The sequence below is a fragment of the Sardina pilchardus genome, chromosome 2, assembly GCF_963854185.1.
Source record: "Sardina pilchardus chromosome 2, fSarPil1.1, whole genome shotgun sequence".
NCBI lineage: Eukaryota > Metazoa > Chordata > Actinopteri > Clupeiformes > Clupeidae > Sardina > Sardina pilchardus.
In genome coordinates, this window is record NC_084995.1 from 4,902,777 (window position 1) to 4,919,315 (window position 16,539).

The window sequence follows — 16,539 nt, forward strand, 5'->3', positions numbered from 1 at the left end:
ATATGAGTTGGTCAAATAAATCAAATCAAATCAAAACCTTAGAGATTTTTATGACAAAATCGATGGGGAAGGGAATAATATGACATTTAGGTGTAAACTTTGCCCACCAGCTTTGAAAAACAAGATCCATACTTCAGTCACGTCATCTACAGTGGGTACGGGTTGAGAATGCACCTTCTCCCGCGGGACTCCCGAAGAGATCCCGCAGGCCGTCAAGCCGATTTTTTTCGAGGCTAAGGCAATGTACCCAAACAACCACCAGGTGGCAGAAAGTTTCATCCCGCATTTCAAAATGATGAAGACCGCATATCCGTCAATAGTCGACTCCTTAATCTCATTTAATCATTACAATGAAGGTGATGACTGGCGAAATTATTCAAACGACGTTTCAATGAACCATTGTTGAAATGAATGAAAATGGTTATAGAAAATCGCCTACAGCCTAACGCCGACACAGCTGATTCTTTGATTGATTAAGCTGTTTTGATGTAGGGGATGGGTAAACTGGCGCTCTACAAACATGTTACCAATCAAATGTAATATTAGTAGGACTAGCCTACTTAGACACTTTAGTCATAGGCAACGTTGCCATGTTAATTTGGGCTAGAAGTGCTTGCTTGTGGTGGCGCTCCTGTCCGCTGCTTCTCCCGAATTGTGTGGCAAATTTGTCAGCAATCAGCTTAAATGTCAAATCATATTTATTTCTCTTTGTCGCCATGGTATTGGGGGAAACGCGGAGAAACGAGACGGTCAGTCCTCGTATTTTTTTCTTCGCGTTTCGTTATAAGAAATATATAGGTAATAGTTAGTCTTCTTTCGTATTGAACAGATAGGCTACGGGACGCTCTTTGTTCCGTATTTTAAGGAACTACTCAATGCACACACACTACAATGAAAAACACACAAAGAAATCGCTAAACATAGCCTACAACCAAATGACACTTTAATGCAGCGTTTCTCAAACTATGGGCCGCGAAACGTGGAGACTGCTGCTGGTCCGCGAGACATGGAGTGAAATTAGGTCCGGTGATCTGATAATTTGCTGCGCAATTGACCAAGCAACCGCGGACCGACAGAAAAAGAAAGCAAACGTTGCTGCTATCGGGAGGAAATGCTTGCTAATTTTATGTGTTTAAACATAGAGCCATACAATTAGGTGTGTCTGTTATTATGATAATTTTCGAGCATAACTACTTGTCCATAGCTCAGTGACAGGTGTTAATAGCCTTGCCATAAGCACTGCTGTGGAATGCAGGTGGGTGGTTGACATGACATGGCCTTTTTTTGGTCCAGAGTGTCAGACTTAAGTAAAGAAATGTCTAATTTGCAAATAAATGTGGTTATATTGTTCAGAAAAACCTGCTTTATATGAACATATGGACCATTCAAGCCAGTCATATTCCTATTTCTGAAAATTTTCAGCCAAACCAGGAAAAGCTCATATGGTGTGACTGTCCCGAGCCCATTTCATAAAGTTTGATTTTGAATAAAACAAAATAAAATGAATATATTTTCCCATTACTTAAATACAATTAATACCAAAGATGTCTACTTGTAAGTCTGTAGTGTTTAAAGTCCAGGCATAATATTTTTGAACAAGCCATAAACAAAAACATTTTGTCCCAAAAATCAATATCATATGGTGTGACCTTAAATTATGTTTTTTAAATGGGCAATTGTGTGGAGACCGTTAGGGATAGGGGGTCCTTTTTCATTCAGGAAGTATAATAACTTCTCAGAAGGACATTGAAAGTTTACCTGGTGAGTTATCTCTCATATTTCTTTCAATCAATCAAGTATTTCCAGCACTCCTATCTCAGTTCCCCTTTTCGCTGTCTTTTGGTGTGACCCATTTTTCAGGAAAATGTCAAAAGTAAATAGTTTTTTGGTCAAAATTATCTTTAAATCTATGTTACCATGTTAAAGTGAGCATATGATTTTGGTCCTAGCATGTAGCCACAAGACTCATTGTTCTGCTAAGTGCATGAAACCTCATATGGAGTGACCCCATATCATATGGTGTGATGGGGTTTTGCTGTCACACCATATGATTTATTTGTCACACTATATGATATAATCTGTATTTTCTTACATAAATAATGTTTTTTTCAAACATATGTTTAACTAATAGTTTAGTGTTATGCATATTTTAGCATATTTAACATTTTGTTAACATTTATTATTTAATATGTGGCTCCTATTACCCAAGTGCTATACAATATCTTTTTATAAAGTTCTGAGTTTTTAACAGTGATCCTTTATGTGATAAATTTGTCTTAAACTATGATTTATTGTTTGTGAAATGCATATATTCACATTTTTGCGTTAACAGATTGTTATTTGGTGTGATTTATCATATGGTGTGACACCATATCATTTGGTGTGACATCAAGAAACATCAAGAAATTATGAAAATAAAAAGGCTTTGGGAGTCTAAATCATACAAATCTGAATGGAACAGATAGGAAATAGGGTCAGCAAACATTGTATGCATTTGATTTCTTTTGTATCAAGATATGTCCAAATTAATATAAAGTTTATTGAAAGATTGGGGACAAATACCTTACTTTGTGTATTGATGAATACATATACTGTAAAATATAATACATTTCCACAAGGAAATGCTAGATCTTGATGAAGTAAAGATAGAAAATTATGATACACTGACTCACATAATAAATATATACCCCATCATAGTTTTACACACAATAACTTTCATGTCACACCATATGACAATTTTAGTCACCAACACAAGACATTAGTGAATAAATATGAATTCCAATACAAATTCTAAAAGATCATACATATTTTGGGAATGGGAGAGTCAGTACAACAGAACTAAGTGATTCCCATCCATAATATCTGAATTTTTTTTCAAAAACTTTTTTTCGGCCTAAAACGTCAACCACCCAGGTGCTTCTTTTATTATGCGGTTAGAGCATAAGCGCTTACTCATATAGACCAGGGGTCTTCAACCTTTTTCAGCCCAAGGACCCCTTGGCTGTGAGAGAGACTGAGCACGGACCCCCACACCTGGCACACCTCAAATCATGCCTATCATTTGAACCGTCAGTCATTAGTGCCTACATGCATGCACGTACGCGCACGCACACACACGAACGCACACATTCTAAACATAAGTTATTATTAACAGGGGGGTAACTGCTTTATACAACTCGTTTCTGATAATTCTTTACATAGTGTTGCATAAACTCGCCCTATAATAGAATGAATGTCACAAGGGTCAACTAAGGTGGATATGTAAGGGATAATCAACGACGCACCGTGCGTTTCTAGGAAAATAATGCACGTTTTAAGTGTTAATAAGGTCCCGACGCCGCAGGCATTATTGCAGTGCATTATTTTCCTATAAACGCACGGCGCGGAGTTGATTATCCCGTTTATACCACTGCTACTGTCATTTTCGTTTATATTGCCGCTGTCTTAGATACAACGTTGCTGTGTTTACCGTTACATTCACATTGGCGAATTAATATTCAAGTGTGAGAAGCTCCGCTTTAACCCTCTCTGGTGGTATAAATTCAGCTAAATTCAGGCAAAGCTTCATTTGCTCAACCTGATACAGACAGAGAGCCTCTGCATCTTGTGTAAATATAACTTGTCTTACACAAGGAAACACAAACACACAAGATTGTCGCTATCGTTTCATTTTGATGGTATGACATCGCGGAGAACGTTGGATTAATGAATTCACGCAGAACGCCTTGACCCCCGGTTGAAGACCCATGATATAGACTATAACTCAGGGACAGGTGCAAAACCACCAACTGGGATGGATCGAAGGGCAAGCAAGCACTGCCACACAACGTGAAGGCCTTTGTGTTGTCAACACTAAACAGAAAGTTTCCTACGATGGGGAGAAGTGGCCGCAAGGACTGCATCGATAAGATCAACGAATGCCTTCGCAAGCCCCGAAACCCCGGTGATACATTTTCTTTCCTTTAATTCAATAAAAAAATGTTTATCTGAAGAACTTTTCCGAGGTTGTCTTGTCTACCAAATCCTAAACTTAAATAGCGTAAACATTTTATCTTATGAAAAAACTCTTAGGGGGAACAGTTAGGCAGCCCTTCCTCCATATCGTAGTAGGCCTATAGGCAATTTATTAGAGGGGTCAAAAAAACTCATAAAGCAGGCTAGCCTGCTACTTTTTCCAGACTAAATGTGTCACTTTAGTGATTGGCTCTTTCAAATGCAAATGAGGTGGATGGGCTTTTGAATGGGCCTGCTGCAGGTGAGAGGACAAATCCTAAGAATTTGTTGTTTTTACAAAGTGCCATTATCATTGACATATTCTCTTAAAACAATACATAAGTTTAGAGCGAACGTTTAAACTATGTTTGCCATGGTAGACAAAAACACTCAAATAAAACAATAGCCTAAAAAATAACTGTAGTGCGTAATGGCCATGGCTCTATATCCTAAATAATTTTCGAGGTTCGCCATTTGGTAAAAAGCCAGGTCTATATATATATAGAGAGAGAGAGAGAGATTCATGCATTCTGCATTACCGTGACCCTATACCTTGGATGTTTTTTTTCTCATTGGAATACAGCAGGACAGGATGCCTTTTATCTATCAAACGCAAAAGCTGAGATTGTTGGAAGGACTAGGCTACTCAACACACTTGTTTTTCGTTTCTGGGAGATCTCGTTATCGTTTTGGATTGTCGGATTTTATACTTATTGTATATATAGGATGAACAAAGTCCATGGATTTGCTATATTAAATCCAGTAGCCTAATAATTAGGCTATGTGCCACGTCCGATTTCGCAAGTGGTGTAGTAGGCCTAGGCTACATTTAAAAATCGACAGCCGTAGCCTATGTGAGATCCATTTCATGAAGAGCAATTGTCTTGTGCGATCATGCCCCCTCCCCCACACTCGTCTAACCAGTTCACTACATTATAGCCTACCTATATGTGGCACTGAGGACGACTGCCTCTCCCTCTTCTCTCTCGACAGACACCTGAGCCCGACTCGTCAATGTAAAAGTATGCGTGAGTGTGCGCTGAACCACAAATTCACATAGGCTATTAACTTTTCTTTTCAGCAGACATCGCAAACATAAAAAAAAATCGCAAAACAGAAAATCTTTCATTTTTTAATAAAACCACAACTTTCGTCTTGATGATTTCCGGAGGGGTTCTCCGAGTGGGTTTCGAACCCCGGTCGCTGGCGTACCTTGCACATGCTCCAACCAGTTGCGCCACAGCTCGATTGTTAACATTGTTGTACTTTATTCGCCCTATGGACTTGAAACGCCGATCAAAAGTTCTGACATGTTAAACTGACGTTAGTTATTAATTCACCACATGATAAAATGCTGTCATATAGCTTGACGCCCAGAAGCCTATGGTAGTCTATGCCTATCTCTGAATCAACATGAACATGCATACGATACATACGTTGCTAGACTTATATTGCGGAGCTAGGCCTCCTAGTCGATGGTTACAATGAATCACCCTCACTGCCCTATCGCATATCTGACCATCCATTGTTACAATGTTACAAAATGCGCGATCTTCTCCATGCATGTAGCCTACGGTAATAAGTAAAATGACAAGCATAGGCATGTATTAAAGAGATTTCTGTTAAATACATTTTATTTTCAGTCGTCAAAAGTGGTGGGGACAAAATCTGTGATAACAAGTGCTGGGTACATGTAGGCTACCCAGCGTCGCCGGTTAAAATGAACATGCCTCCGTTTTAAAATAGCCTATACACGGAAATGCGGTCTTGTAGGCTAACCGTAATGAATTCATGAATTAATCTAAGGTTGCCTTTCGAGTATTTCAGGTTGAATGGAAGGCTATTTCCTTCTGATAGGCCTATAGGCGATTTTCTAAAACCATTTTCATTCATTTCAACAATGGTTTATTGAAACGTCGTTTGATTAATTTCGCCAGTCATCACTTTCATTTTAATGATTAAATGAGACGGATATGCGGAGCATTTCTCTCCCCCTCCATTGACCAAAACGTTGCTCTGGCATCTCTGCTGGACTGACTGAGTTATAGGCTACGTCGAGTGAGAGAGCTGTGAGGTAGGCTGTAAACATTCGAAAACTCTGCAACTGCAATCTAACATGCCGAGCGTCATGTCTCTTTTCTCCGCTTGTCACCAGCGCGGTGTCCTCGGGTTTTTCCATGAGCCGAACCTTCATATTATTAGGGCGGTCTATGTTGCCCCCTTGCGGTTGCAGTTTTCCCGATGCTTCGGGAGTCCCGATGTGCGGGAAAGAAAGGAGCATTCTCAACCCGTACCATCTGTACGAATCTAAAACGGTACATCTGACACTAGGATTCTAGGATTGATCATTTACACTTTCGTCCCTAATATCCATTGCTACTGGGAAACCAAGTCTCTGCAGGAATTGTGGGCCAAATTGTTTGTGTCATGTTCGTTTTAAGGCTCTGCATGTAGTAAATCAAGCTACTGTATCATTGAGTGTATCATTTGTTCACGTACAAATAAATGTTCTATTCTTATAGATCAAATACATCTAAACCATTGTTTCTGACTTCATAAATCGTTTTTACGCATACTTTTATGTTGTTTGTGAGAACGAGAATGTGAATTCTGTCAACATTCTAAATCCCATTTCCTGTATGTTATTATACTGATCACTTAATATATCATAACTTTTAAAAGGTTCAGCATATTCCAATTCAGTTTCTTGCTAAATACCCCACAACTTGCTGAACATATCATACACTCTATATTTTTCCCTTTGACAATCCAAAATTTGTCAATGAATTTAACATTTGGGGAGGATTTTTGAAACCGTTCATTATTTTATTAACATTCATAGAACTGATAATTCTGGTTACAATGGTATGTCTGGAAATATCCCATTGATGGTATGTAATATATTCAAGAAATTTGTTTTTTTTTGTGTGTGAGGTCATCAAACACCAAAAATGGAATGTTCCGCATGGGCACAAAAGGGTTAAGACTCAAAATAAAAGCAACTGTTCATTCATTTTCTCCAGTTTAACAGTATAGTTCATTATAATTTTCCTCTTTGGGTCTACAGTGATTTCATGGCTACAGCTTTGCAATATTATTCTTCTTCTTAAATACTATGCCTAGTATGCATTACAGGGAATTGCAAGTGTATTTAGAGGCATATTTTCTGATGAATGTAGGGTCAGCCCCAATCTATTCCAAGAAAAGGTGGTTAGACCACATGACTGTTAATCCCACAAATCAATCCACAGAGCAAATAAATTCCACTCCTTACCAATTTGGTTGTACAGTTTGAATGCAATGTCAAACTGGAGGATGACCAGCATGAACTGAAACCAAGGGCTCATCTCTTTGTTTGGTCCAGGGATGTGTACTGCAAAAACGATGTTATTAGCTTCAATCCTCTTCACTGTGGCCTCCTCAAAATCCCGGATCTTATTGCACTGGTTGGGACCCCAGGGTGTAAACCATTTACTGCTCCTCTGATTGTGATGGACAACATCAACACACTTTGTAGCTATGTAGGGGACAGCAGTAGTTGGGCTTGGTGCTGGAAGGGGGGAAAAACATTATTTCAATGGTTAAATGGCTTAAAGCAATAGTTCGGAATTTTGGACATAGGACCTCATTTCCAACTCAGTCTGGGTGATATAGGTCGGTGAAGACCATTTTCAGTGAATTTCTGCCCTTCCTATGAGTTGCAGCGTTCATCCCGTGCTAATCTGGTGCCAAGATAGCGCAAGTCAACGGTAACATCCAGCCTGCCACTGAAAACACTCCACAGAACACCCGAAACAAGTACATTTTAACGTCAGACTATCGATGCACATGCCTAGTGTTGATAGAACCATGTTAGAAATAAAACAAACTTTGCATCGCATTGCAATAGCCTACTTTGTTCCCTGTATGGCAGTGGCGGATTGATATTGAGAAACTAGTCCCTCAAAATGTAATAAATCATTGAGTTGCAAGGTTAGTTTTATTTCTAAAATTATTCTATCAACACGGACATGTATATCGATAGTCCGACGATTTAATTGACTTGTCTCGGGTGTGCGGTGGAGTGAGTAAGACTGTTGTTGATGTCAGACTGATGTTACCGTAGAAATATGTTAGCTCAAAACCAGCGTTAGCAAAGGGGGACGCTGCAACTGAAGGAAGGGGCTAAACGCGATAAAAACGGTCTCCACCAACCTATATCACCTCGGTAAAGTTGGAAATGAGGTCCTATGTCCAAAATTCCGAACTATTCCTTTAAAGCAGCAGTTCCCAAACTTTTTTCCTTGCATACCACCACCTATATCCTGACTCGGCTCGCATAACCCCACCATCCGACACATAAAAATGTAACCCATTCTATTAATGCATTACAAGCATGTTTAATTAGCTGTCCCACATTTGACCAATAACAAAATCAAAATGTGCAACTGTTCTGAGCTCTCACACAAAAAAAAAAAAAAACAGTGTGGAGAACAACATGATGACACAAAGAAAACATAGTGTCAGGACCCTGTCGGGTCTGTGCGCTCTGCGCCAGCCCCGCCCCTTTTACAACGCTTGTCTGTCTGTCCAGGTGACTGAAGGTGTGCAGGTGTTGCAAGTTGGGCCTGATTGACCTTGCATAAGAAGTAGGGCTGGGCGATATATCGATATTTAAGATATATCGATATTTTTAAAAATGAGATATAAAATTAGACCATATCGTATATACTAGGGGTGGGAAAAATAATCGATTCTTAGATGCATCGCGATTCTGTCTTGAATGATTCGATGCTAGATGCAGAGAAGTTAATAATCGGATTTTTAAAAATTATATTAGTTCGCCTGCTGCAACATTCTGTTCGCTTGCTGCAGAGCGCAGCAGAAAACGCACCTTTCTGCCCGCCAGTTCTCCGCTATTCAGGCATCTGTAGGCTACATGGCATGCACCAAACACATGTGCAAGTTTTTTATACAAAGTTTAAATGGTCAAAAATGAGTTAATGGAGAGCAACAAACCTAAGCTATCTGACCTGCACTTTAAAAGCTGCCGTTCTATGAGGTCGAAGTGAAGCTGGACAAGATCTACACAGTGTAAGCTAGAAATTCAAGACCTTGCCCGTGCATGTTGTGTCTGTGTCTAGCCCGGCCCGACAAATTATGCATGTTGTGTCCGTGTCGAGCCCAAGCCCGATATAACCCGACCAATTTTTAATACTTCGTTCGTTATAACTGACGTTCTTAACAATGATTCCGAGATGTTAGAACTACAGAAATATGTTTACAGTGATCTTAATAAATATGCAACAAGGACGAAGCAAACTGCGTTGTTTGTTTATTCAAAATGGAATGGATTGCAAATGAATCCAAAGCTTGTCTGTTCATCGTTAAAGTCCGAGATTGTTTGTTGTCATAATAGGCAAGTAGCATGCTGCACTTAATGCACTCGACAAAGCTAACGCATAGCCAATGTCACTGTGCCCATGTTTAGAATGATTAAATAGCTCCGACTTTCCTGTTTCCTTATCCTGTTTTATCGTTTTCTGTACATCTTCAAGCTCCATGCTGTAGTAGGCTATCCGATCTACCCGGTCGGTGTGATGAGTGCGAGTGGAGGAGACGCTGTGCATGCATTTTGTAACTTTGTAACTTTTGCAACTTTGTACACATTTGTTACTGAAGCCTACTTTGCAATATAATATTTCTGATCATGGCATAGCTTTCTCCCCACCCAATTAGGCTAGTAGTAATGATTAAAAATAATAATATATGAAAACACACACACACACACACACACGCTTCATCAAGGGCCTGTGGTGGATAGGAAGGATAGTGGTGGGAAATAAGCTTTTTCTGTAATAAAATATTAGAGAATGTAATTCATCTGTTGATGTTCTTTAATCATCATCACAAAAGTAGGAAGTGATTAAAAAGAAAAAATAAATAAATGTTGCATCGAGATGCATCGATAATCGGTTTAGAATCGAATTGTTAGCCTCTGAATCGGAATCGAATCGAATCGTGAGGTGCCAAGAGATTCCCACCTCTAGTATATACCGATATAGTTCAAATTTGCGCTTTGATTGCTCCAGGCAAGCCGCTGGCCGGAGCTCTGCGCTGCTCCCCGCACCCGCCCCTCCTCTTTCTGACACAGAGCGGGGTTGCACACAGCTAGGGGTGCAACGGATCATCATTGATCCGTGATCCGTTCGGATCAGTATCTTCGGTTCGGCACACACATGATCCGCGGATTGATTTATAATAATTATTAATAATAATGTCCGTGTGTTCTTTTGAAGTAACATGCGTGTCCACAAAGGCATGCTTCTAGTCCCTCCCTGCTCTGCTCCCCTAGCCTGCCTGCGCGTCTTTTCAGCTCTCACACACGTTAGCGGTCATGCCATAACCAGCAATACATGGCTGCTAGTTTAAGTGCTGATGTGGCTGCATAGCAGCAACACAATAATAGCCTAATATCAAGTTTGTTTGTGCACACTTACATCTCAAGTTTGTTGCGCACCTACCTATGCTATGATATTTAGGTAATTTAGGCTTAGCGTACTGTTGGGTTCAATGTCAGCAATAAGCTACGCAACATTGGCTAACTTGTACATCTGGAGATAGCTAAGTGCTCACTAAAATCATAAAGGAGCATTGCAAGACACTCATCTCTTTTATGATCCCAGAAAGATTTTCTTCGACTAGTTAGTTTTATTAGTATTTTTTACAAGGATATTTTAGCTAATGAAATATCCTTGTCATCATGCACTATAGGCTATCCAACTTATTTTCTCAAGAATAAAACCGTGAGACTGAAGCCTAATTACCCTCACGTATTTCTTAAAGCGACAGGGACTCAATTACACACCTCCTATGCGCACTCCTCCACACCACATTAAAGATAGCTAAATCAGTAGGCCTACACAAATGACTAAACATTTGTAGCTACTAGTAATTATGCAGATTGTGTGTGGAGGGTCAAGCAGAATCTTGGATGGCCACTGGTGTGAATGATCACACAATATTCAATATAAGGTGATTAAACACCAAATCAACTAAAATTGTAAAAAATCGAAAAAGTCATTCTTGACTTAGTATCGGTATCGAAACAATAATTTTGGTATCATGACAACACTAGCCTAAACACATGCTGAAAGTGCTTGAGCCACGTTACAACATCCCGTCAAAGACAAAACTATGTTCATTTGTCTTTTTTTTTTTTTTTTTGCTGATCCGAAAAATGATCCGATCCGTGACTCTTGATCCGAGGAACGATCCGAACCGTGACTTTTTCGATCCGTTGCACCCCTACACACAGCACCTAAGTTGTAGGCTTATGGGAGGCATTTATTTAAGGGTGTTGCACAAAATGTTTTAAATGGTATCCTTAGGTAAGGAAATTCGTTAAGTTCTTTAGATTTTCATTTGCATTGAAAGGGATTTTCTGGCACGACAAATTCCAGTTCCCACGGAGATTGTTCGTTTGCTAATATGTGCATGCTTTTCTGAGGGTGAAATGCGGGACTGACTGTCCAAAATAATATCAAGATGTGAGCACATACTGTCTATAAAATGGTATAGCGAATAACACGACAAATCTGACTATAAACTTTGACCAGTTTGACGGGTGACGCAGCCAAACACGGCGCACCTTAGAACAGTGACATTAATTTCACGATGTTATACTGTACATCTAATGTACCTATCAGTAGCTAATGTTAGCGATAAATAACTCAACAGGTACGTTCAACATATGCAACTAACTAGCTTGCTAATAAGTTATGCAATTAGAAAGCAATCCACCAAACACAATGGCCTAAAGCTTAATGATCTATAATCTTACCGTGATAATTTTCGGTGACATTTATCCATTCATCAAGTAAATCCTGAGACATGAATTGAACTATACTAGCTAGCTAGTTAGATATTATCCTCTGGCTGTCATCCAAAGAGCAAGACCATTTGTGCACCAAAACATTTTTGTTACATGTTGCTTGGTGAACCAAACCAAAGCTCATAATGGTAGGCTATCAGTTAGGACGACTTGAGCAAGCTATGTTACCACTAGGCCTAAATAAACAACATAACTTCTGATAGGCCTATTTGATTGAAGAGTAATATTAGCAGAAGATTTACTTATTTTCAATTGTTAAAAGTGGTTATCGACGTTTTTGTTCAGTTGCTCATACCCCAGACATACATTGCACGACATTTTTGCTTTCTCGTCATTACACTGATAGTTATCTTATATTTAAATAAACATTCTTTCTTATTGTAACCTACGTGTGGATCTCCCCTATGTTCCTCATACTTCGAGCCAAGTGTGTATAACAATAGGCTTAAGATTTTTTAACACCTTTCCAACATTGCCCATTTCATCTTGTGTACTATGGAATGTTTTTTGTGACAAATTAAATAAATAAATAAAATTGGAAATAAATAAATAAAAGTTGAAATGAATAAATAAAAGATTAAATAAATAAATAAAAGTTGAAATGAATAAATAAAAGTTGAAATGAATAAATAAAAGATTAAATGTAAAAAACATAGCCTACATTGACATTCACATTGCCGTTGCCATTTACATTCCAATGTTGAAATGCTCCAGGAAATAAATAAATACGTCAAGGCGGGAACTAGCCGGGACCTAGCCGCTTATAGGTTCAGGTTGCTGCCTGGAGAAAAAAAATATTTTAATTTAAACGTTTTAATTTAAACGTGGGCAATGTAGTAACATCGACGACTTCGAGACTGCCTATACAGCGAGGCATATTTTTTTTCAGCACTATTTGATAGGACATGCTAAGGCTATCCTTCGTCGTTTGTGGGAATATAGCTGTCGTTAGCTTTATTAACAGCCTTCTATGCCAAGTCAACACAGAAAGGTAGCCTATGCCTAAAAGCTGAATGTATTCTTGTTGTGTGTTAAAGAGATACGCGTTTGAAGGTGTATATTTTTTTTTTTGCCCAAATCGTTTAGGCCTATCTGACACAAGTGCGTGAGTTCAGTTCCTGCACGGTTAAGCCTACAGTATGTAAGTTAACAAGACTGCTGACTGGGTCTAAGAAGAGGGAGCACATTACCCCATCCTTGCCTCTCTCCACTGGTTGCCAATCCAGTACAGAATTCATTTTAAGATTTTATTGATGTTTTTTAAGGCTCTTAATGGTCTGGCCCCACCTTATACATCAGACCCTTTTTATTATTTTCATTTTATTCTATTTTATTTTTACCTATATTTTTAATGTTTTTTTAAAGGAATAGTTCGGAATTTTGGACATAGGACCTCATTTCCAACTTTACAGAGGTGATATAGGTCGGTGGAGACCGTTTTTATCGCGTTTAGCCCCTTCCTTCAGTTGCAGCGTCCCCCTTTGCTAACGCTGGCTTTGAGCTAACACATTTCTACGGTAACATCAGTCTGACATCAACAACAGTCTTACTCACTCCACCGCACACCCGAGACAAGTCAATTAAATCGTCGGACTATCGATATACATGTCCGTGTTGATAGAATAATTTTAGAAATAAAACTAACCTTGCAACTCAATGATTTATTACATTTTGAGGGACTAGTTTCTCAATATCAATCCGCCACTGCCATACAGGGAACAAAGTAGGCTATTGCAATGCGATGCAAGGTTCGTTTTTATTTCTAACATGGTTCTATCAACACTAGGCATGTGCATCGATAGTCTGACGTTAAAATGTATTTGTTTCGGGTGTTCTGTGGAGTGTTTTCAGTGGCAGGCTGGATGTTACCGTTGACTTGCGTTATCTTGGCACCAGATTAGCACGAGATGAACGCTGCAACTCATAGGAAGGGCAGAAATTCACTGAAAATGGTCTTCACCGACCTATATCACCCAGACTGAGTTGGAAATGAGGTCCTATGTCCAAAATTCCGAACTATTGCTTTAATGTTTCATTTTGTATCTACTATTCTGCTTGTTAAACTTGCACCTGTACAGCACTGTGGTCAGTGTAAACTTTATTTTATATGTGCCTTATAAATAAATTTTACTTACTTAACGTTAATTTATTGCTCAGGTTGTCCATTGTCGTTTCAACAATGGAAACCATGGTTTAGTTAGGGTATGCTTACATTTTTTTTATTAGTCATGGACACGACTTTTGCACACACTCTGATTTCTTACTGCAAAATAGTAGCAGACTAGTCTCATGTATGGTTAACGTTTTTTTCACACAGCCCAGATATCGAATAGGCTATCACTTCTACAAGTACCCAAGACATATATTTCAACCATTTTGAACTCTTTAGTTATTTAGGCAACTCTTAAAAGAAGCCTAACATTTGCATAACCGGCATCCTCAAACAGTGGATTCTGAAAATTGTCCTAGGTTGTCCGAGGTCTGCCGAGGTCTTCTGAAGTCCTCATTGTGACATAGTAAAAAGGGGCGGGGCTTGGGATCGGTCAATTAGCCTACCTTTCACTGCCTTGCAATCAGTATTAAAACAGCTCTGCAAAGTTAAAACCGACTAGCGAAATGCTAATCGATTAGCATGCCATTTGAATTGCTTATAGACACTTATAGGTTTAGCCTACCCTCATAACGAGACCTAGCTGGACGCAGTTTGTTGCACTGATGGTCGATCGTTTAAACGTCTAAACCAACGGTGTGCGGTGTCCTAACATGGTCGCCTAGGGATATCAGACAATGCTGCTGCCGGTTACCGTCTAGTTACTAGCGAGCTAGCAAGCCTCCTAGCTAAGGTAACATTTTAAACGGAGGTCACTTCAAAGTGTAATTTCTTTGAAGTGACAATTACCTGAATATATATATTTATATATATATTCTATTCTTTTTTAACATTAGTGACATTAGTTAAAGTGGGTAGTTTATACTCAAGTGAACTTGCAACAGTATATTCAGATTCACTCAACCGTTAACACTCAACTGCTAGCTCGGTTCACAGACTAGCCTAATTAAATTATTCTAGACAGTAACATTGTTATTGTGTTTGTATGCTTTTATTGCTTATTAAGAGAGAAAGTTTCCGCCATCTTGCCTCACCCCCGTTGTGTTTACTTTTTACTAACTGCAGCGTGACCATTTCTAGTCGCCTGAAACCGACGTCACGTCAGTGGTAACCCCATCGAGTCCGCCCACTTCCAGGTCACGGTTTAGGTGGAAAAGCAAAAATTACTGGTGCCGTGCCGTGTAGAGCTGCACTATATCGTGCCGTGTAGAGTCGGACTAGTTTGGCAGTGGAAAAGGGGCAAAAGACCATTTCTTCTGGGGGTTTTTTGTATTAATAGTGAGGTGGTGGTCACCACACCACTGTACAAAATTATCCACCTCCTGCTTGTACACAGAGGTGGTTGTCTCCTTATCTGTAAGACACAGAATGGCAGTGTCATCTGAAAATGCAATAAAAAGACACTAGGGTGACTGCTAGTGCAGTCGTTGGTGTATACTGTGAATAATGGGGGGGAGCTCACACACCCTTGAGGGACACCTGTACTTGTTTTTAACTGAGATGTTGTTTGGTTCACTCTGACCGGTTGGGTCCTATCTGTTTGAAAGGAGTGGTACCAGCTGATGATATATTATGGATTAACAGACATCTGTTTGAGTTTACTGAGAAGGATGTGTGGCTGCACGGTGCAGAGCTAAAGTCAACAAACAATAATCTGGCGTAGGCTTTAGGATTTTCAAGGTGTTGTTGAGTGGATTGAGTGTGTTATAGTAAGAATTGTATCATCAGTGCCACGGTTGTCTCTATAGGCAAACTGATATGAACGATCCCTTCTATGGTGAATTTCGGTTGTCTGAGTCTCTATACACTAATCCAGTGAAAGACGGAAGTAATGCAGCGCTGCCATTACTGCGTGGCTGGCTGCTAGGAAATTAGCCTGTTGGTTCCATAGGCGGCTGTTACAGAGGTTAGCTGTCATTAATACACGTCTTAATACCTTATGTTGTTAATAAATTACCTTCATTGGTAAGTTTTGGCCACAGACTGACATAATTTATCCAATGTTCCCTTCACAGGATGCACCTCCATCTCACAAAACAAACACAAACAAGGTAATCTAGACTCTTGTAGGCCTGTCATTGACCAGATGAAAATGTGAGTCTGTCCTGGAACCATAGTCCGAAAAAAATGATTGATGTCGGAATTTTAATTGCAGCGGAAACAAAAAAAACGTTTATGTTCGAGACGAGCGCATTAAAATTGAAGAATATCTTGGCTATCTGTCCGACGACACAATTGCTGTTCTGCGATCTCGAAGAACAACTGCTTGACAAACGCAAACACTCATGTTTTGCCTTGCAAGTGGACAAGGCCACCGACAGTTACAAAGGTGGTTTAGTTATTGCTTATGTCCGCTTTGTTAACTTGACAGCGGGCGAAGATATTCTATTCTGCGAGTAGCCTATGCCAAAAGTAGGGCCACTGCAGATGAACCATTCAACATTGATCTCAACAATTAGTCTACCTGGCAGAACAGGACATCAAATGGGAAAACTGTGAGGGACTTTGCTCGGTTGGCGCACAGACGATAGCAGGTAAAAGAAATGTCATCGTCGTGATAAAG

General features: G+C 39.5%; 1 protein-coding gene across 1 annotated transcript in view; it reads right to left on the reverse strand.

The window, feature by feature from the left end:
• wls (Wnt ligand secretion mediator) overlaps window positions 1-16,539 on the reverse strand; it is a 118,233-nt gene that overhangs the window by 94,815 nt on the left and 6,879 nt on the right. Inside the window, exon 2 of the mRNA XM_062517234.1 lies at window positions 7,268-7,543. Within this exon, the coding sequence (XP_062373218.1) occupies window positions 7,268-7,543 (276 nt within the window). The remainder of the gene's footprint in view (window positions 1-7,267; window positions 7,544-16,539) is intronic.